We start from the raw sequence: 22,068 nt of genomic DNA, 5'->3' as shown, positions 1-22,068 counted from the left end.
CCAGTGTATGTATGTCTGAGTGTGCGTGCCAGTGTATGTATGTCTGAGTGTGTGTGCCAGTGTATGTATGTCTGAGTGTGTGTGTGCGTGTACCTATATCTGTGCCAGTGTGTGTATGTTTGAGTGTGTGTGCCAGTGTACAGTATGTATGTCTGAGTGTGCGTGCCAGTGTATGTATGTCTGAGTGTGTGGGCCAGTGTATGTATGTCTGAGTGTGTGTGTGCGTGTACCTATATCTGTGCCAGTGTGTGTATGTTTGAGTGTGTGTGCCAGTGTACAGTATGTATGTCTGAGTGTGCGTGCCAGTGTATGTATGTCTGAGTTTGTGGGCCAGTGTATGTATGTCTGAGTGTGTGTGTGCGTGTACCTATATCTGTGCCAGTGTGTGTATGTTTGAGTGTGTGTACCTATGTGTGTGCCAGTGTGTGTGTATGTTTGAGTGTGTGTATGTTTGAGTGAGTGTACCTGAGGAACTCCAGGTCGTCCCAGCCGTTGTGCAGCAGGCCCGGCTCATACCTCTCCAGGCCCAGTCTCTGGAGCCACTCCCCCACTGACGACTCCCCCACCGACAGAGAGGAGCTGCTGCTGCCCCACAGCGCCCCCTGCACACGCAAGCCAAACACAACCATCTGAATTGTAAGAGGTGAGCGAATTGAGGGTTGAATTTTTTTTTAAATCTCAAACTAGTTTGAACTCAAAGTTGAAAGTAACCAAAAGCCATGTGAAGCCATGCGTCCTGCGTAGAAATGTACTATCAATGGTAGAATGACACAACGTCTTGCTGACTAATTGCATATCATTGTACACAGAACAGCCAGCTCACTGCCTAAGGTGCTAATTGAACCAAGCGACCCACCTCCTCAGGCAGGTCCTCTGCGATGCTCTCTGTGATGGGGTTTCGAGGGGGGAAGGTGCGGCAGGCGTCCAGGCCGATGCCTAAGACCTGCCCCCTGTGCGGGGGCGGGGCGGAGGGGGCGCGGGGCGGGGGCTGCCCGGGGAACTCGCTCTCGCTCAGGGTCTTTGCCATCTGGAGCACCGAGCAAGACTGGTCATCTAGTGCCCCGGCCCCCCCGCCCCCTCCCCTCCTGAAGCCCTCCCCTAGGGCAAAGGGGGCGGGGCCGGGGGGACTGGCTGCCGGGATCCTGACCTCGGCCAGGTCCGGGTACAGCGGGCGGGCTTTGGGGAAGGGGCCCTCGGGGACCATCTCCAGGGCTCCTTTGGGAAGAGGTGGAGGGGGGAAGTCGGGAGGGGGCCGATTCAGCGTGGTTCCCACCGGCGCTACGCTCGCGCTCCCGCTCCCACTGCCCTGCACCCCTGCCCCCACCACGCACGCACCTCCGTCGTCCTCCGAGGAGCCCTCCTCACTGATGGTGCGGACCGGGTGTGCTGCCGTGTGCCTGCGGGGGTGGGAGGGCCCCGAGGGGGCAGAGGGGGGTTTGGTTCGGGCCCCGGCCGAGGGAGGCGGGGCTTTAGCTGCCTGGGGATTGGCAGAGGTAGGAGAGGGGAGGAGCTCGGCAGACAGCGCGGCGGCTGACTGGTTGGGAACGCCCTCCAGGATGTAGTAGGCGGGGTTATTGTAGCTGTTCTTGCTGACGGACGGATCATCTGACGAATCCTGCTTAGACCTTCACAACACAGAGAAACAGAATGGCTGTTGGATGGCGAGCCCGTGTGTGTGTGTGTGTGTGTGTGTGTGTGTGTTAGGGCTGTCACTTTTTCCCCAAATAAAATTCGAACGAACTTTAATTGCCCGAAATTCATTCGAATATATTCGAAGTTTTTTGGTTAATTAAATTTTTTTTTTTTTTTTTTTTTCAGTCCAGTCAGTTGCACCAGCTGAACGTAAGTTCTGTCTTAAGTTAGGGTGTAAAGTCCACACTAACTGCTACGTTCAAACTACCGGTAGTTAGTTTGACACTAAAGTTGTGTCTTTGTTTGGTTGCACCACGGAGACGTAAGGTACATCTTAACTAGTAGACCCTAAAGTCCATACTAACCAAAATAGTGTCGCAGACAATGACGTGTACAGTATCTGTGACCAATCAGTGAAAAGCACGGTGGAAACGGTGTTTATTTACGGTTGTTTAAGTAAGTGGAGTGAAAACAGGACATGTTGCCCACCGCAAATTAGTGCTTTCATATTTCATCAACACTAATCAAATGAGAACGTTATTGAGTAACGTTCGTTTAGGTTCATATTACTGTTAACGTTTATCTGTGAGCTCTTCATCAGTATTGTAGGCTATACCACCATCCTGCCTCACTAAATTGTTGCGGTTATTTTAATTTGTATGCAGTGCTGCAGCTTGTGGGAAACAAAAGCGTGAGTCATAAATATCAAAGGGTGTAATTTATCACGGAGAGCGCGTTGCGGACGCAAAACAACGATGCGCCACGGTGCCAAGTTGCAATCCGTGCCAACTGCTATTTTACGGAGGACTTTACACCTAGTAAGACGTAGGTGTAAATTTTAAGTTCTAACTTATGCCTACGTTGTAACTATTTCACTTGGTGCAACCCAAATATTTTTAGTAGTGCGTAAACTCGGACTTAGTGAGACTTTACGTTCAAACTAGCTTACGTTTCAACTTACGCACAGCTGGTGCAACCCACTGCAGGCCACCGGGCATCAGCCCGACGTGTTAGCTTGGACGCTCACAGTCACAACACTGCCTCACAAACTTGGCTGCATCCAACTCGAGACAACTTTTCAGACCCTGGAGACAATCTTTCTCAGAAGAGACTAACGCGACAAATCTGGAGACTTTTTCTGACATGGGAGTAACATTACCAGCAAGCAGCAGTTGGTTAATTTTGGTTCATAAAAAAAAAAAAAAAAAAAAAAATAATAATAATAATAATAATAATAATAATAATAATAATAATAATAATAAAAAAAAAAAAAAAAAAAAAAAAAATCGAATAGTCAATTTACATATCGAACACGAACCCCTCCCCCACATTCGAAGTTGCATTCGAATTTCGAATGAAAAGTGACAGCCCTAGTGTGTGTGTGGTTATCTATGCATGTCTATGTCTACGGTTTTTGCTGATAAATGCGTGCATGTGTGTGTGTGTGTGTATGCGAGTGTGTGTGTGTGTGTATGTATGTTATGTATGTATGTGAGTGTGTGTGTATGCAAGTGTGTGTGTATGTGAGTGTGTGTGTATGCAAGTGTGTGTGTGTATGCGAGTGTGTGTGTGTGCGTGTGTGTGTGTATGTATGTATGCGAGTGTGTGTGTGTGTGTGTGTGTGTATGTGTGTATACGAGTGTGTGTGTGTGTGTGTGTATACGAGTGTGTGTGTGTGTGTGTGTGAGTGTGTGTGTACTGTACCTTGCAGCAGTCTCCTCCTTGATGCTCCTCTCTCCCTCCTCACTGAGCTTTCCAAGCTCTCCTAGTGGTTTACGAGCCAGCGACGGCCTGCAGGGCAGCAACATAACAGACGGGAGTTAGCAAGTGGGACAAGTCGGATTCAAACCTACAATGTTGCAAATGCATAAATCCACATTTAACCTCTAACACACACGCCCACAGTATTGCTGGTGATTGTATTGATTGAAGAAGAAAAAAATCCTCTGAACAATCTAGGGACAATTTTTTTCAAATGTCCACAATTCAGCCATGAGCCTCCTGCAAACACTGATTCCATTCAGAATGCAGCTGCTAACCTGAGTTCTTCTTCTGATCTTGAACATGGAGGTAAGGCTCTGGGCTTATGAGCTTTTCTATCCAAATACATTTCATTTAGAGGGAAAGAAAGAGAGTCAAGGAGCCAGACGACCAGACGACCAGATGAACCTGCACTGTGCATCTGACTGACTACAAACTAGAGGGTGACTCCAGTCCCGTCACATCCCACTCCCACTAAAATATTTCTGTCCAGTCCCATCCCGCTCCCATTTTTATTCTTTTATTTTTGAGTCTCTATAGGCAACACAATGATTTGGATCCTTTTCACATGACTTTGTGTTCTACTGCAGTTTTAATTCACACCATTTGGCCATACTTATGTATAACAACTGATATATTGTTGTCAGGATTCCCGCTCCCGCTCGCTCCCATTGACTTTTTTCCCGTCCGTCCCAATCCCGTGATTAATAGTGAAATTGCTCTCAATCCCACGGGAATCCCACGGGACTGCCAACAAATGTCAGCCTCAACTACAAACTACAGTACATCAAGTGCAAATGTTAGAAGAGTGGACTAACTTGACATATTCATGTCCCACTCTGGGAAGCAGGGTGGACTTCCCTTTAGGTCCACCTGTCTCGTCTTTGTCCACACTGATCCATTCTGAAAGACATCAAACAAAGAGTGTAAACATGTCAACATCACACAGGAGTTTATTTTCCTATTTCTTTACAACAGCTTCAAACGCGACTCAGCCAATCATAAGCAAGGATGGGAACTATCCGTTTTATCACACGCGCATGTGCACACACACACACGCGCGCACACACACACACGCGCGCGCACACACACACACGCGCGCACACACACACACACACACACACACACACACACACACACACACACACACACAGTACTACCATAGAGTCTCTCCCTGGTTCCCATCCGTTCAGAGGGGACTCGGACCCTCATGGACCCCCTGATGTTTCCGGTTTCCTCCCCGCGGTGCGACAGGTAGGTGTGGAACTGCTGCGCTGTGCTGCCGATCATGGACTTCAGAGCCAACACACACTCTCCTGGAAGGCACAAAAACACACACACATGCTTAACACACACTCTCCTGGAAGGCACAAAAACACACACATGCTTAACACACACTCTCCTGGAAGGCACAAAAACACACACATGCTTGAACACAATGTTTGACTGGGGAAAAAAACAGGATCAATGGTCAACTTATGGAATAATGGTGGTGCTAAAGAGCTTAGCTGGTGGCTAAACCAGTTCAGGGACATGCCCAAACTAAGACACACAAATCACTGATTAAGTGATGTCATCAGTGATGTCACCAACACACCGGCCAATGATCATACACTCCTATACCCCCCTCCCACCCCCCCCCCCCCCCCCCCCACACACACACACACACACACACGCACTCTCCATACCATAGGACTCGTATCCATCCAGTGATTTGACTGTTAGCAGAAGATGTTGGTCCTGCAGGTACTCGATCTCGGAGAGGAGGGGCTTGAGCGTTGTCAGCTGTTTATTGGACCAGCCCACGCGCAGGAAGTTGACGTTGTCGCTGCTCTGACTGTCATTCTCATAACTCTTCTTAAACTCTACAGGGGAGAGAGGGAGAGAGAGAGAGAGAGAGAGAGAGAGAGAGAGAGAAGGGCAGAGTGGGAGGGAGAGGAGACAGATGGAGAGAGGTGGGAAGGAACAAGAGAGAGGAGGAGGGAGATTATTTCATGGCATTTCTGCTCTATCCAAAAGTACATGGTGCAGGGGGGGGGGAGAGACACAGGTCAAAAATGGATGCTGGATCAAAGGTATACTGACTGCCTGAGAGAGGAGGGAGGGAGGAGGGAGAGAGACAGACAGAGACAGATATATTATTCTGTGATGTCCACCTGGCACACCTGAGCTTGTGGAAAAACTGTGTGTGTGCGTGCGTGCGTGTGTGTGTGTGTGTGTGTGTGTGTGTGTGTGTGTGTGTGTGTGTGTGTGTGCGTGTGTGCGCATGCATGTCAAGAGATGGGGGCTTGGACTTGTGACTTGAACTCGAGTCACACTTAAGTCGCACACACAGTGACTTGAGACTCATCCTCCAAAGACCTGAGACTTGACTCGGACTGGAGATTTTGCACTTGTGAACAATCTTTTTTGTGTGTGCATTAACTGTTGTGTGCATTAAATGTCTACTAATAACAATGTCAACTAATCAATGCTAATACAGCATGCTAATAAAGGAGTGAGGATTATACAGGACATGCTTTGAATTCCTTAGTTTTAGCTTAAAGCTAAGCAGTGTTCTAGAATCTAAGCAGACCGGATGGCATGCAGCAGAACGCTTTGAGTTGTGACCAAAGACGTGAGACTTGACTTGGGCTCTAGCTCAACGATTTGAGACTTGATTTTGGACTTGCAAAAACTGACTTGTGAGCATCTCTGATGTGCAGCATGCATCTTACCTTCCAGACAAGTGGAGTAGAATTCGATGAAGAACTTGGTTCTGCTCGCCGTCTTCACTATGGCCTCGATGCTCTCAAACTCGATGTAGGCCTGCTCCGAGGACTTTGGAAGGCCTACGGAGGAAAGCGCAGCCAGGAGGGAGGGATGAGGAAGAGAGGGAGGAGGAAGAGAGGGAGGGAAACACAGAGAGAGAGTGACGATGAGTAGGTGTTGCAGAATGAGATGTACAAAGGACAGATGCAGAAATGGTTATTTACTTGTAAATGTGACATTTGGCTCAATGAAAGAAAGGAATGGAGTTAGAAACAACAAATAGTGTGTGTGCTGGAAACACACTCAACGACCAGAACAGACTGTCAAAAGCTTAGACACTGCATACTTCAGTGACAGCATTCATCTTTTTTTGTTGTTGCTTGTCAAGTAAAGACAGGAAACGCACTCTGAACTCTTAACACCGCACAAACCCAAAACCTTGTGAAAACACAAGTTCTAAAACACTACTGCAACACCAAATCACACGTGAACCAAAAACAAAATGGAGGTGGAACAACTTCCTACTACAATATTTTTTCCCCCTCCCTCAAGATCAGCTGTCATTGGTTCTTACTCTTTCTGTTCAGACGGGAGTCGTTGAGCGGCTCACACTGCACGAGTACGTCAGAATGTGTCCAGATTCAAGTCATGAAAATTCAACATGTTCAAAATCATTGTTAAGGTCCTGATCGGATTGGAGGGGGGGGTTCAAACCCGTAACCCTCATACACTACAAGATCATTGCTGCATTGCAGACAAGGAGAGACGGGGAGTGATCGAACATGCAGAGGAAAGGAGGAAGAAGGACAAAGAAAATTAGAGGTGTATTTTCAGATGTGTCCATTCTCTCCACACGTACCTTTCTTGGAGACAAACTGGGAGGTCACTCCCACCTCGAAGGTAGCGAACACCGGGGAATGGTCACTGGTCACAACATCATCTGTACAGCCTGATGGAGGAAAAGAATACACGCTCAAGTCCCATCTTCTCTACCCTTGTTCATGAATGAAGTTCAGCTGCCCCATGAGGGACACATAACACTTTATGGCATTTCAGTGAGATGAACCACTATCTCCTCCCCAGATGTTCGCAATTCACATCAACCTCCATCATCTCACTCTGTTGAACCAAATGTCTGATCTGATAGCCTCAGTCTCACCATAGGAGTTGCAGACGGTGTGTGTTTCTGGGTAGGACTTCCACAGGATCCTGTCGCACCAGGACGGGACATTCGTCCTCATCTGGGACGGAGGGAGAGGGGAAGACAGCACTGCTATCAGGACAACTCACAACAAGAGGAAATGATGGGTGTTTTTTTTTGGGAAAACAGGCATTCGTGAGGAGTAAGAGGATCTAAATCCATAGTAAAAAAAAAAATACAGGGCAGGAGGCATGTCAAATGTCAAAGCTGAGTGTTGATATCTCAGGAGGCAAAGAAAAACAAGCTGGTGTAGGAGGAAGTGAGTATCTCAAATGTGCTGCACGCAAGGCCAAAGCTCTTGAAGGCCAAACAACCGAAAAAATCAACAATTTACTATCTGTGTGTGTGTGTGTGTGTGTGTGTGTGTGTGTGTGTGTGTGTGTGTGTGTGCGTATGTGTGTGTGTGTGCGTGCGTGTGTGTGTGTGTGTGTGATCGTGATGATGTTTAGCTTGATGAACATACCCCCGTGGCCTTCTGCTTCTGCCACACATACGTGTCCCTGGAGCCGCGCTCGTAACGGTAGGTGGGCGGGAAAGAGATCTCTTCTTCCCCTGCAAACAAGCACACGCACACATTCACTGATAAGGACAAGTGGTAGAGTAGAGTTCAAACTGCTCAGCGTGATCATTTTAACATCAACAGAGCATTATCAGAGTCTAAGCATTAGTGTGACTGGCATAAACAATTGAGAGCATCGCTTTTGAAGTATGATTTCCCAGCATTTAAAAAACATATCCATCATCTAAGATTGAGTATTGATCAATTTGCTAGGTAGTGGTCGAAATGGACAAGATGGACAGAGTGGCACGGACTTTAGATGATCCTTGCTTGATGCTCTGTTGATGTTTTCTATGTTTGCATCTCGCTTTCTTCCTGAGATTATTGGAAAAAACGTAAAGTAAATTGTTGAAAACATATGAGCTGTATTGTATTACCCATGGTGACCTGTCTGTTCAATTATTATGTACATCTGTGTTCTACAAAAAAAAAAAAAAGTAACATATCCACCATCTTTTCCATTGTGCACAATGAGAGAAGCAGCCGGCGCTGACAGACATGCATGCAGGCCTACTGACCGAAGCGGAGGAAGATCTTGTTCTTCTCCCTCTCCAGGTTGAGCTGGTCCACCTTCAGCAGAGGGTCAAACTCCTTCCTGTTGATGTAGTTCAGGATCTCCTGCACACACAGACACACCAGATGGAATCGCAGAATGACGTGTCGTTCAAATCTATAATTATAGATTATTTTTATAACTATAATTGGCAGCCAAAACACTGTTCAGCGGTCTGGCATGAGTTTGGTGTGACAGCAAAAAGAAAAGAAGAAGAAGAAAATACAGCAATATTTTACGAATTTGACACATTCACAAAAAAAAGCCAAGACACATTTCACACAGTTGCAAGGTGCGGCATTGCTCTGATTGCCTCCAAAATTTGCCAAATGAGTCTGGCATGAGTTTTGACCATTAGGGGGTGCTACAGCAATATTTGACACCTTCACAATAAAAGTCAAACACACACAACACAAACTTCACACACAGGCCCCCCCCACCCCCTCCCCACAAAAATAAAATAAAATGCAGGTGATGGTAGAATGGATCGGCCGGAGGGACATAAGGACTGATGATTGGTTGGGCTTAGGCATGGGGAGTGATGATTGGTTGGGGTTGGCATCATATTTTATTAGGTCCCTCTGGCCGATCCATTCTAGTCTCAGTCATTAGTCTGTGTGAATCTGTTTGTGGTTTGCTCCACCTGTATGTCCATATCCAGCCTGTAGTTGAGGTCTCCCAGCCAGAAGAGGTGTGTGAAGCGCAGTGAGATGTCGAAGGAGCTCAGCTGTTTGTCTCCCAGCGACAGCAGCCGCAGGATATCCAGGTAGTTCTGGTTCCTCCTGCGGGGGTCAAAGGTCATGAGTCCACTGACAAAGGGTCCGTTTGAAACAACATTTCAGTCTGTCCTCACAACAGAAAATGTAGGAAATTTGGAACTGGAGCACGGTACCTGGCGATCTTCTCGTTCCCTGACGTCAAGTGGCAGTTCACAAAGCCGAAAGATGTTCCATTGAACATGAAGGACACGCCCACCGCCCCTTTGTTACCTAGGAAACCATCAATTCCGAATGTTTAGACAAAATAATCGACCAATGACAAGCATCTGAGTTTGTCCAAAACCAAAGAATATAATAATAATTCTAATCCTATTATCACTGAATCTCACTGAAATGTCAAGACACGATGTTATAAAACACACACAAACACACACACACACACACACACACACACACACACACACACACACACACACACACACACACACACACACACGCACACACACATTTTGAGAAGATAAAAAAAAAGTTGCTTGATTCTTTTAAATGGATACAATGGCACTTCAATCAATTTAAAATAATCACAATGTGACCAGCGGAAATATATGGAATACTTTTTTAATTCCCTGTTTACACCACTGTAGTTCCCCTTGGGACGGCCCAGCGTTCCTTCTCATTATGATGCTGTTCCGATTTCCAGTTTTTCCTTTAGACTCGGACAAGGAAGCAAAGTCAGTCCAGGAAGAATAAAGGACCAGTAGTGTGTAGTGTTCTTACCCAGTGTGTTGGCGATGCCCGTCTTCACACTGGACACTCCCACGTGGCTGATCCGATTCTCATGCTCAGGTTTCACCAGCACTGCGATCTTTATGCTCCACAGAGTCTGCACCGCGACCTACGACCAAGAGCAACAGAAACACACTCAGGGACCCTCTGTGATAGTAGCAACCAAGAGCAACAGAAACACACTCAGGGACCCTCTGTGATAGTAGCAACCAAGAGCAACAGAAACACACTCAGGGACCCTCTGTGATAGTAGCAACCAAGAGCAACAGAAACACACTCAGGCACCTCTGTGATTGTAGCAACCAAGAGCAACAGAAACACCTTCAGGACCCTCTGTGATAGTAGCAACCAAGAGCAACAGAAACACCTTCAGGGACCCTCTGTGATAGTAGCAACCAAGAGCAACAGAAACACCTTCAGGGACCCTCTGTGATAGTAGCAACCAAGAGCAACAGAAACACACTCAGGGACCCTCTGTGATAGTAGCAACCAAGAGCAACAGAAACACACTCAGGGACCCTCTGTGATAGTAGCAACCAAGAGCAACAGAAACACACTCAGGGACCCTCTGTGATAGTAGCAAACCAAGAGCAACAGAAACACCTTCAGGGACCCTCTGTGATAGTAGCAACCAAGAGCAACAGAAACACACTCAGGGACCCTCTGTGATAGTAGCAACCAAGAGCAACAGAAACACCTTCAGGGACCTGTGTGATAGTAGCAACCAAGAGCAACAGAAACACACTCAGGGACCCTCTGTGATAGTAGCAAACCAAGAGCAACAGAAACACCTTCAGGGACCCTCTGTGATAGTAGCAACCAAGAGCAACAGAAACACACTCAGGGACCTGTGTGATAGTAGCAACCAAGAGCAACAGAAACACACTCAGGGACCCTCTGTGATAGTAGCAACCAAGAGCAACAGAAACACACTCAGGGACCTGTGTGATAGTAGCAACCAAGAGCATCAGAAACACACTCAGGGACCCTCTGTGATAGTAGCAAACCAAGAGCAACAGAAACACCTTCAGGGACCCTCTGTGATAGTAGCAACCAAGAGCAACAGAAACACACTCAGGGACCTCTGTGATAGTAGCAATGAGCAGTGATCAAAGCCAAAAAGAGCACTCTCTCTTCATCTCTTTCGAATGACACCAAGAATAGATCACCACTCTGCAGCGCATTTAAAATCTCCACTTGAAGAAGTCTCGTTTGTTCCCAGCCTTGTTCCTCACCGGTTTATAGTCCAGTTCCGTCTGCTCTTTCAGCGTGGCGCGGAGGCTCTCCACCCACTCCCGATCACACACAGAGTTCTCTTGGGTTCCAAACACATACAGGTCATGCGGGATGGTAACGGTCAGCTCGTCCAGGGTTTTCCCCAGGCCGCGACACAACACCCAGGAGCCCACGGCCTTAGGCGCGGGCACGGAGCCTGCAGACACAGACCAAAATGGAAACTTGTCAGACATACTCATATTGCCCACTTCCCCTTAAGAAAGGATGTATCATTTTCAAAATAGCCACATGCCTGATTATCTGGGACTACTTTTCAACACAACATCTGGAAATGACAAGTGCTGCCATGCTATTAACATAGGCAGTGTTGAGAAGTAAAACAGACGTGTCTAGATGGTGCATGGAAGGGCACACGACTGAGTGTTGGGAAAATAGAGTTTGTTAGAAGAAAAGCTTTGGAAATACTGTATTGTATTATACTGTACAGCAGCATAAAAAACTATTTTAACAGATCTAGAATGATACGTTTTTTGTGTGTATGTGTACATGTGAGTGTAAGTGTGAGTGTGTGTGTGTGTGTGTGTGTGTGTGTCTACATGTGAGTGTAAGTGTGAGTGTGTGTGTGTGTGTGTGTGTGTGTGTGTGTGTGTGTGTGTGTGTGTGTGTGTGTGTGTGTGTGTGTGTGTGTGTGTGTGTGTGTGTGTGTGTGTGTGTGTGTGTGTGTGTGTGTGTGTGTGTGTGTGTGTGCGCAGTCTGTCCCACCCATGTTCCAGGTGCCTATGAAGATGGAAATCATGTCTGGCTCGTCCTGGTTGGAATGTTTGTTTTTCATCAGCTGCAGCAGCTGGCAAAAGGCCTCCCGCTTCTGAAACACACACACACACACACACACACACACACACACACACAGACAGACACACACACACACACACACACACACACACACACACACGCACACGCACACGCACACACACGCCAGTTAGCCGTGTATAGCTAACTCAGTATCTACAGTATTTAAAATTTGAATATTATTAAATAATGTTAAATAAATAATATAATACTGTTAAATACGTACTTGGGGGGAGGCAAGGGGAAAATAAGTAGCCACTGTAGCTCTCATCCTAAAAAAGTTTGGGCACCCCTGTCTTACATGCTTAGAAATTATGACAAATTGATCATAGCATAACGCAAACGTTATTTGGAGTTTCGGCCTCATGTTGGATGCAACCTGCATGTGGTGCCATGTGATGTGACTTCGGGGTGCGTTCACAGTGTTTCCAAAACATTAACTGAGAGGAGCCTATTCAAAAGGCTCTCGTCCATAAACTATCATTTGGATGTTAATATGATCCTGAACATAACTTAGCCCCTTCAGTTGGCAATGTGGTCCATTTTGGTGAGCTTTGATAGATAGCCTAGTTAGCTCATTCTCAGCTAAGGGAAAACAGGAGAATGTTGAAATAATTTTCCATGACAACACAAGGTTTTCCAGGACATTTGACTATTTCTCTCATTTTCCATGTGTTTTTCATGACTGGAAAACTGTTTTCCAGGTTTTCCAGGATGCATAGGAACCCTGCAGGTGGCCAGTTAGCATTATGCTAAAGGCTGGCCATAGCTACGTCTCTTGTTATGCAACTAGTGAAACCCAGTGCCTGCTCTTCTGCTCCAAGTTGAAGCATTGCAAACTGCTCTGAGCTCCAGGAACAGCTAACTTCTCCACAGCTTCATATCCTTTAAGGAGAGTGGGCAGTAAACTCGCCTCAGGTATTTTCTCATCGTTTCTCTTCACTTTCTCCTGAAGAAAAGAAAGAGTAATACAACAAAGATGGCTGCAGACACACTGTTTGTTTGTGGATCACAGTGCAGAAACAGAAAGATGGCTGCAGACGCACTGTTTGTGGATCACACAGTGCAGAAACAAAGATGGCTGCAGACGCACTGTTTGTGGATCACACAGTGCAGAAACAAAGATGGCTGCAGACACACTGTTTGTGGATCACACAGTGCAGAAAGTGCCTCAGTGAAAGCCAAATCCTGTCCCACAAAGAGAGATTTGTATACGGGTCTGAGAGTCAGCTGCCCTCATGACCTGTGCCACAGATCCAGCCCTGTCACTGTCTGTCTGATTAGCAATATACAAATAAACCAGGAATATGAGAGAGCATTTCCTCGTCTGTTTGAAGAGGATGTGTGTAGTCCATTGTAGCGTTGCCGTTCACATCGGTCTGATCACGAGCCAGGTGTGTGTGTATATGTTTGTGTTTGTAGATACAGTATTTGTGAGCTTGTGTGTTCCTTCTATATCTCATTATGCGTGTATGTATGTATGTGCCTGTGTTTGCTTGAATGTACTGTATGCATGATTGGAAATGCAATCTTTTTTGCATAATGTATTTGTTTGTAAGTCAGTTGAAGTTGAAATTTGTTTATTTCAGCAGGTTGATAAAAACAATTGTCATTAACAACACTATTATTTTTGCTGGTTGCAATAAAATCAACAGCAAAATAAAATGTTTAAATTAATATAATAATAATAATAATAATAATAATAATAATAATAATAATAATAATAATAATGATAATGATAATGATAATGATAATAAACTCTAGAATTCACTGTCGTTTAGAAGTCTACACATATAGGGGATTGGTGATCTACTGTATCTCTCCGTACAACATATTGGAATGGCCAGTCTGTTAGAGTGGTCTGATGACCTGCGAGTTCCTCCCTGAGCGGGGGGGTAGCCCTGCTCTACAGCCAAGATACAGGATTTGTGAGGATGTGTGTCAATGTATTTATTAATATGTGCATGCGAAAGTGAGTGTGTATACAGTATGTGTGTGTGTGTGCATGTGTGTGTGTTTGTTTGTGTGTACTGACCTTAGCACTGGCGAAGATGAAGTCTTTCCTCTGGCTCTTGTCCTTCTCTTTCTCAAACACAATGCCCAGTTTATTCTGTACCCGCTGAGACTTGATCAGCTGACGGACTGAGAGAGAGAGAGAGAGAGAGAGAGAGGGAGGGAGAAACAGATGAGAGAGAGAGAGAGAGAGAGAGAGGGAGGGAGAAACAGATGAAAGAGAGAGAGAGAAATAGATGAGAGAGAGATGAGAGAGAGAGAGGGAGGGAGAAACAGATGAGAGAGAGAGAGAGAGAGAGAGAGGGAGGGAGAAACAGATGAAAGAGAGAGAGAGAAATAGATGAGAGAGAGATGAGAGAGAGAGAGGGAGGGAGAAACAGATGAGAGAGAGGGAGAGAGAGAGAGAGAGAGAGAGGGAGGGAGAAACAGATGAGAGAGAGAGAGAGAGAGAGAGAGGGAGCGAGAAACAGATGAAAGAGAGAGAGAGAAATAGATGAGAGAGAGATGAGAGAGAGAGAGGGAGGGAGAAACAGATGAGAGAGAGGGAGAGAGAGAGAGAGAGAGAGAGGGAGGGAGAAACAGATGAGAGAGAGCGGGGGAGAGAGAGAGAGACAGAGATGAGAGAGAGAAGGGGGTGGAGTTAGGAAGACAGGCAGAGCGGGAAAGCAAGGACAAGGATTTGTGTGAGGAAGAGGCAGAGACGGGGGGAAGAGAGAGAGAGGGCACGTGGGAGGGCGAGCGAGAAAATGAAATTGAGGGAAAAGACAGAATGACAAAAGAACAAAGTAAGAGTCAATATTTAAAAAGTCCAAATATCACAGAGCCACAAATTCCTTGCCTACATTTATTTTTTGATTCATCACCTCTCCTGTGTCTCAAAGGGACATGGGGGATATTATATTACAGGCTGGGACGTGAATTAAGTACATGTCTCTTGCCCTGGGGTCCAAACACATTATTTACACTTAATAGCACTCTCTCTCTCTTCATGACAGGACCCAGCTCAAACTGGCCCATGGCCCATTTGGTGTCTCATACTTTGGGAATGCTGGGATATTTGTGTGTATACAGTGTGTGTGTGTGTGTGTGTATACTGTGTGTGTCTGTGTGTGTGTGTGTGTGTGTGTGTGTGTGTGTGTGTGTGTGTGTGTGTGTGTGTGTGTGTGTGTGTGTGTGTGTGTGTGTGTGTGTGTGTGTTTCTCTCACTCTTGTCGTGGGTAAAGGTGTTCCAGTCCTCCTGGCTGTCCTTCACCTTCTTCATCACCACCAGTCTTCCTCCCTCCACATCCACCGACAGAGTGTGCTTCTGGCTCTTCCCTATCTTCGTCAGCTCCGCTAGGTAGACATCTAGTTTGACCTGTAGCGGGGACAGAGGTGAGGAGTTACACCACACACACACGCACACGCGCACGCGCACACGCACACGCACACGCACACGCACACGCACACGCACACGCACACGCACACACGCGCACGCACGCACGCACGCACGCACACACACACACACACACACACACACACACACACACACACACACACACACACACACACAACACACACACACACACACACACACACACACACACACACACACACAAAGGATGTGCCTATTCTAAGAGATGAACTGTGCATTTATTGAGAGCGTGTGCAGCTGTAACGAACACTTGCATTTCTAGTCATACCAAGTCCACCTCACCACCAGAGGGCTCCAAAGCAGAGACGGGGGATTACTCCCTCCAATCAATTTAACAACTGCACACTATCTGCTGACTTTCCATCTCTATGCCATTAACAGGTGTTACATCTCCATTCATTACAGCAACATTTGAAATTTGAAGAGGGGATAAATCTAACTTGATGATCACACATTCACACATAAGAGTACTCTGGACTTTAGCAATAACTTTCTGTTAAGTTCATTAGAAAGTTAATAAAGTGGACCTTCTTTCCTTTAAATCCGTAGGACACACACTTGGAAATATAAAGTTCAGCATTTTCCATTTAAAAAAAATTGCGATTCAAAAGGCAGACTAAATAAATGTATTGTGACACTTGGGTCATGTAAACCTTGATCCAGCCTAAGAGAATGTGATTGCACATCTCCCACCACTATCTCATCATCAAAACAACAATTCACATCCTGTGCAAGCAGGACGCAGCTGAGAGGAGGTCAGAGGTCATAAACAAGCAGAGAATTCACTCGACAGAGCTAATAATATTCTCGCCCCCGCGCTTTTTCTCCTTCCACTTTCTCAACTTCCTTCACTCTTTTCACCCCCCAATTATTTCCCCGTTTCTCTCTTTCTCTGTCTAACTGAAAAGTCTTTCCCTGCCACGGTCTAAGCCAGTGGTTCTCAAATGGGGGTCCCTGGGACCCCCAGGGGTCCGTGGCACTTTGCAAGGGGGTCCGCAAAAAGTTTTCAGGAAAAAAATATATATATATATATTTTTTTTTGTGTGCAAAAGCTTCATAGTTCACTGAAAATATGTTATGCTTTAAATCTAAAAAGGTTGATGGATTACATTCTAATCTAACAAACCTATCAATTTAAAAGTCAAGCACGTTACCGTGGAAACAATTAAGCATAGTTAGCCCAAAATCACAAATCAGAATGAGGGGGTCCCCGGTATATTTTCTATCTTGTAAGGGGTCCTTGGCTGAAAAACATTTGAGAACCTCTGGTCTAAGCTACTTCTGTCTAACTGAAAAGTATTTCTCTGCCACTGTCTAAGCTACTTCTGTCTAACTGAAAAGTATTTCTCTGCCACGGTCTAAGCTACTTCTGTCTAACTGAAAAGTTTTTCCCTGCCACTGTCTAAGCTACTTCTACCTAACTGAAAAGTCTTTCTCTGCCACTGTCTAAGCTACTTCTGTCGAACTGAAAAGTATTTCTCTGCCACTGTCTAAGCTACTTCTACCTAACTGAGAAGTCTTTCTCTGCCACTGTCTAAGCTACTTCTACCTAACTGAAAAGTCTTTCTCTGCCACTGTCTAAGCTACTTCTGTCGAACTGAAAAGTATTTCTCTGCCACTGTCTAAGCTACTTCTACCTAACTGAAAAGTCTTTCTCTGCCACTGTCTAAGCTACTTCTGTCGAACTGAAAAGTCTTTCTCTGCCACTGTCTAAGCTACTTCTACCTAACTGAAAAGTCTTTCTCTGCCACTGTCTAAGCTACTTCTGTCTAACTGAAAAGTATTTCCCTGCCACTGTCTAAGCTACTTCTGTCTAACTGAAAAGTATTTCTCTGCCACTGTCTAAACTACTTCTACCTTACTTAAAAGTCGTTCTCTGCCACTGTCTAAGCTACTTCTGTCTAACTGAAAAGTCTTTCTCTGCCACTGTCTAAGCTACTTCTGTCTAACTGAAAAGTCTTCCCCTGCCACTGTCTAAGCTACTTCTGTCTAACTGAAAAGTCTTTCTCTGCCACTGTCTAAGCTACTTCTACCTAACTGAAAAGTATTTCCCTGCCACTGTCTAAGCTACTTCTGTCTAACTGAAAAGTATTTTCCCTGCCACTGTCTAAGCTACTTCTACCTAACTGAAAAGTATTTTCCCTGCCACTGTCTAAGCTACTTCTACCTAACTAGAAAAGTCTTTCTCTGCCACTGTCTAAGCTACTTCTACCTTACTGAAAAGTCTTTCTCTGCCACGGTCTAAGCTACTTCTACCTTACTTAAAAGTCTTTCTCTGCCACTGTCTAAGCTACTTCTGTCTAACTGAAAAGTATTTCTCTGCCACAGTCTAAGCTACTTCTGTCTAACTGAAAAGTCTCCAAGAGTCACAAGCCGAGTCACACTGACACTCGCCTGTACACCCGTCTGAGAATATTTTTTATCGTTAGATATGCTTTTGTCCAGAATTCTGTATTGTAGGTAGAGAGATAACAGAAACTATGATCAAAACAGCCATTCATCTACTTTCTCTACTTCTAGCAAATGAAATAATTGTGAAGTTTTAACGCATCATCAATTTGCTGGGGACCCTCTGGAACCCCTTCAAGGACCCCTGATAGTCCCCGGACCACACATTGAGAACCACTGATCTAGAAGGAAAACCACACACCCACACACTATTGGTTTCAACGAGCAGTGGTAAGCGGTTACTACCACAACTCCTACTCTGCAAGGCACCTACCTACAGTATATGGTGACTTTCAAATTGTCGGTGCACTTACGAAATACAACTATTAGTAAGTAATCTTATGCTACAATTTAGACAGTTATGATACAAATATTGCAGCAAAATTATAAATTCAATAAGCACATTACGGCGAAACCAAAAGAGATATGAAACTACCACATTGTGTAGGTTCACTTTGATGATGGCGCCACAGGAAATGCTTTGCAGCAAACATTCCTTTGGGCGCTGTCACACATTGACTGGGCTGACATACTTCCTAGAATGCGGTGACATCACCGATGACATCACATCTGACTGTAATTCAGGTCCAGTGCGTCCCATGTGTGGAACAAAAGCGCATTCCTAGATAGCAACAGTGATCGAATCAAAATCATCGTCACTGCTGGAGGACATTTGATAGCCGTGTCCTTATCACTGGCAGCACAACTAATCTGTGTTCTGCCTCCGCACTAAAATCACCACAATGGAAAGAATCATTTCCTCAGCTTCCTCATCCTGTCCAAAATATGCAAATTGATTATTTGGATATTGTGCAAATCTACAGATGGATCTTTCCAATGTGTTGATAATACACCTTTATTCTGGGAATCCCCTTTCATTACTGTTAATCTCCCCGTATTAAAGAAAGGCTAACGACACATGACTTCCAGTGTTGAGACGCTTCCTGGAAAGGTCAACAGTTTGGAATGGATGACATCATCATCACTGCTTCCGTAACTGACCTCACAGCTCCTTGTAGTTGGGAGAGACACGCCCATCAATAAGGTGTGTATGTGTGTGTGTGTGTGTGTGTTTGAGAGAGAGAGAGAATAAGTATACCTCGAAGGCCTGTACAGGGATGGCTTTGCTGTGACGCATGGAGAGAGGAGGAGGAGAGCAAGGGGAGGACAAACTCATGTCCTGGAGAGCTTTCAGGGCCTAGAGAGAGAGAGAGCGGGAGAGAGAGAGAGAGAGAGAGAGAAATAAACAAGGAATTTAAAAAGGACAGAGTCAGAGGCAGTGGAACAGTTTATTTTTTTTGTTCAAAGTTCTTTTATTCGTTTTCTGTATATCATACAAAATACAAAATACAGATTTAAATACACTTGACACTTTTAAACAAAAACCCATCCCACGAGAACCCCTAGCCTATTACACCACATACATCATGTCATGCATCGCAGTATATCAGTACTACACAAAGACACATAAAAGAAAAAGAAAAGAAAGAGAAAACAAAACAAAACAACAAAAAACAACAACAACAACAAAAACAGATGAATGAAAATAAATATGAGAGAGGGGGGGGGTAAATCTATACATTTGAAATGCTTGAAGCGTCCATTTTCTCTACCTGGTCCAGGACTGGCTGCCAGATGGTATAAAAGTCGAGAGCACAACCCCTTGTAGCCTATCGGATTTTTTCTAGGGTTAGATGATACATAAGATCTCTGACCCAGTGATTGAAAGTTGGAGGAAACTTGTATTTCCATTTAAGGAGTACCATTTAAGGAGATTTAAGTCTTCTAGCCAGAAGTTTAGTGGAACAGTTTCTTGAACCTCAGTGTTGGTGTCAACAAGGAAACAATTTCCCATTTCCTGGATGTGATCTAGTGGGAGCCTGGGAGGTGGAGCCAGTGACATCACATGTGATCTAGTGGGAGCCTGGGAGGTGGAGCCAGTGACATCACATGTGATCTTAGTGGGAGCCTGGGAGGTGGAGCCAGTGACATCACATGTGATCTTAGTGGGAGCCTGGGAGGTGGAGCCAGTGACATCACATGTGATCTTAGTGGGAGCCTGGGAGGTGGAGCCAGTGACATCACATGTGATCTTAGTGGGAGCAGAGAAGGTGGAGCCAGTGACATCACATGTGATCTAGTGGGAGCCTGGGAGGTGGAGCCAGTGACATCACATGTGATCTTAGTGGGAGCAGAGAAGGTGGAGCCAGTGACATCGCATGGGTCAAGATGTAGCTTGATTGTGCTGCGCTATTTCCTTCCTAGCAAGCTAAACTCTCCTGACAATGACATGCAGCACGAAGGACTTTGGTCTATGTTCAAATGTTGAGAATACAGGCTTGAAAACCTGTTTTATTTGTGATTGGCCGATTAATTAATGACAGTTTAGTGTGTTGATTGATGACTGAAGTGCTTACTCACCTGTTGCCACATGAAAACGGTTTTCATTGAAGCCCTGAGGCTAGGCATGGGCTGTAACGTGTCTGTGGTTTTTAAGCATTTTTTGGTAAACGTGTGTGCTAGGTGCTGCATGATAAATCCTATTTATATCATATAACAAAAATCATTTTATTTATTTTATTTACACGCGCCGTCATGCATTCACACTCGGCAACCCAGCGCACACCTTTCCCTTTGCAGCGGTGCGCTAGCTCCACCCCTCCGCCAAAGCCCAAACACGCTGTGTGTAGTTTCAGCTGGTTTCAGTGTGGGTAACAGAGAGCCATGCTTGTAGGCTATTCAATGTTTGGGGTCTATGTTAGCAGTATTAAAGCGGAAGGACATAGGAACTGTATAGCTAATATGCATACTTGCAATATTTGTTTATTTATCGCAAGTCACATCGTCATCACAATATTGAATAATGTCATCGTACATCTTCCTCATATCATGCAGGCCTTATTATGCTATGTATTAGTCAACGAATAAAGACAGCTGAACAAATATTTTCTGCTGAAAATTGAGAATTTAAATCACTAAATGAGCAAAAAAAAAAAAAAAAAAAAACGAGCGTGAGCCATGAGTGTGACCTGGCCTTCTGATGTGACTAAACTGTTCTGATGTGACTAAACTCTCCCTCCCTCTCTGTCTTCTCCTCCATGTGTTGTATTAACCCCAGGCCCCAGGCCCCAGGCAGAGAGGGGGCTCCCTCTGTATCTCTCCCCAGCCTGGAGTCTTCATGCTGGGCTACAGATGCAACCAGTGGGGCTTCTGGACAGATGATCCATCATATGGAGAGGGTTATCTAAACTAACCGCCTCCAACTAACAGGTGTGTGTGTGTGTGTGTGTGTGTGTGTGTGTGTGTGTGTGTGTGTGTGTGTGTGTGTGCGTGCGTGTGTTGGTGTGTAAGAGAGAAAGAAAAAGAAACAGAGGAGATACAGTGAGACAAAGAAACAGACTGAGAGAGAAAGATAGATACATAGAGTGAGAGACAGACAGACAGACAGACAGACAGACAGACAGACAGAGAGACAGAGACAGACAGACAGAGAGACAGACAGACAGACAGACGGAGAGAGAGACAGACAGACAGACAGACAGACAGACAGAGAGACAGAGAGACAGACAGACAGACGGAGAGAGAGACAGAGAGACAGACAGACAGACGGAGAGACAGACAGACAGACAGACAGACACTGGGAGCGAGCATTGGGAGCGAGCATGTGAGTGGGTTGGTGTCTGCACATGTCTGAATGTATGTGCCTAATACCTTCTTCTCTATGGAGGAGAGCAGGTCTTTGAGAATCGCCAGCTTGGTCACGAGGTTCTCCAACTCCTGGTCTCCACCCTGATTCACCGACTGATGGAGGAAACACATTCACAACCAGTTAGATCCCGTGTGTAGAGTCAGAGTGGAGACTGATGGGAAGAAGAGGAGAAGTGAAACAAGACAGAAGGGTTGGGAATGTTGGAATGGGAATTCTGTGTCCGGAAAAAAGAGAAGACAAAACCAAGCAGATGATATTCCCCAAGCCCACTGAGCCAACAAGAGCACACACACACACAGACCAGTCTTTCCGGGTCAGTGCCAGAAAACCCACATGAACACAGATAGAACATGTATTAATATTGTATTAATAAAGGATAATGGAAGTAAATGCATCTGTTTATTTTAATTATGGATCATTACAATGCAATTCCAAAT

General features: G+C 45.4%; 1 protein-coding gene across 1 annotated transcript in view; it reads right to left on the bottom strand.

Annotated features, from left to right (window-relative positions):
* The window catches only part of inppl1a (inositol polyphosphate phosphatase-like 1a), a gene marked incomplete at its 5' end in the record, with an annotated part of 54,368 nt that overhangs the window by 3,907 nt on the left and 28,393 nt on the right, over positions 1-22,068 (bottom strand). Inside the window, 20 exons of the mRNA XM_083637141.1 lie at positions 466-602; positions 857-1,625; positions 3,337-3,423; positions 4,212-4,296; positions 4,554-4,709; positions 5,082-5,258; positions 6,111-6,224; positions 7,004-7,093; positions 7,304-7,385; positions 7,809-7,897; positions 8,423-8,522; positions 9,101-9,239; positions 9,350-9,446; positions 9,954-10,071; positions 11,198-11,394; positions 11,961-12,063; positions 14,083-14,189; positions 15,267-15,417; positions 19,022-19,120; positions 21,634-21,723. Coding sequence (XP_083493267.1) covers positions 466-602; positions 857-1,625; positions 3,337-3,423; positions 4,212-4,296; positions 4,554-4,709; positions 5,082-5,258; positions 6,111-6,224; positions 7,004-7,093; positions 7,304-7,385; positions 7,809-7,897; positions 8,423-8,522; positions 9,101-9,239; positions 9,350-9,446; positions 9,954-10,071; positions 11,198-11,394; positions 11,961-12,063; positions 14,083-14,189; positions 15,267-15,417; positions 19,022-19,120; positions 21,634-21,723 — 2,987 coding nt within the window. The remainder of the gene's footprint in view (positions 1-465; positions 603-856; positions 1,626-3,336; positions 3,424-4,211; positions 4,297-4,553; positions 4,710-5,081; positions 5,259-6,110; positions 6,225-7,003; positions 7,094-7,303; positions 7,386-7,808; positions 7,898-8,422; positions 8,523-9,100; positions 9,240-9,349; positions 9,447-9,953; positions 10,072-11,197; positions 11,395-11,960; positions 12,064-14,082; positions 14,190-15,266; positions 15,418-19,021; positions 19,121-21,633; positions 21,724-22,068) is intronic.

The sequence above is a fragment of the Poromitra crassiceps genome, assembly GCF_964638095.1.
Source record: "Poromitra crassiceps genome assembly, chromosome: 5".
NCBI lineage: Eukaryota > Metazoa > Chordata > Actinopteri > Beryciformes > Melamphaidae > Poromitra > Poromitra crassiceps.
The sequence above is the reverse complement of the archived record's forward strand: the minus strand, read 5'-3'. Positions and strand labels throughout refer to the sequence as shown.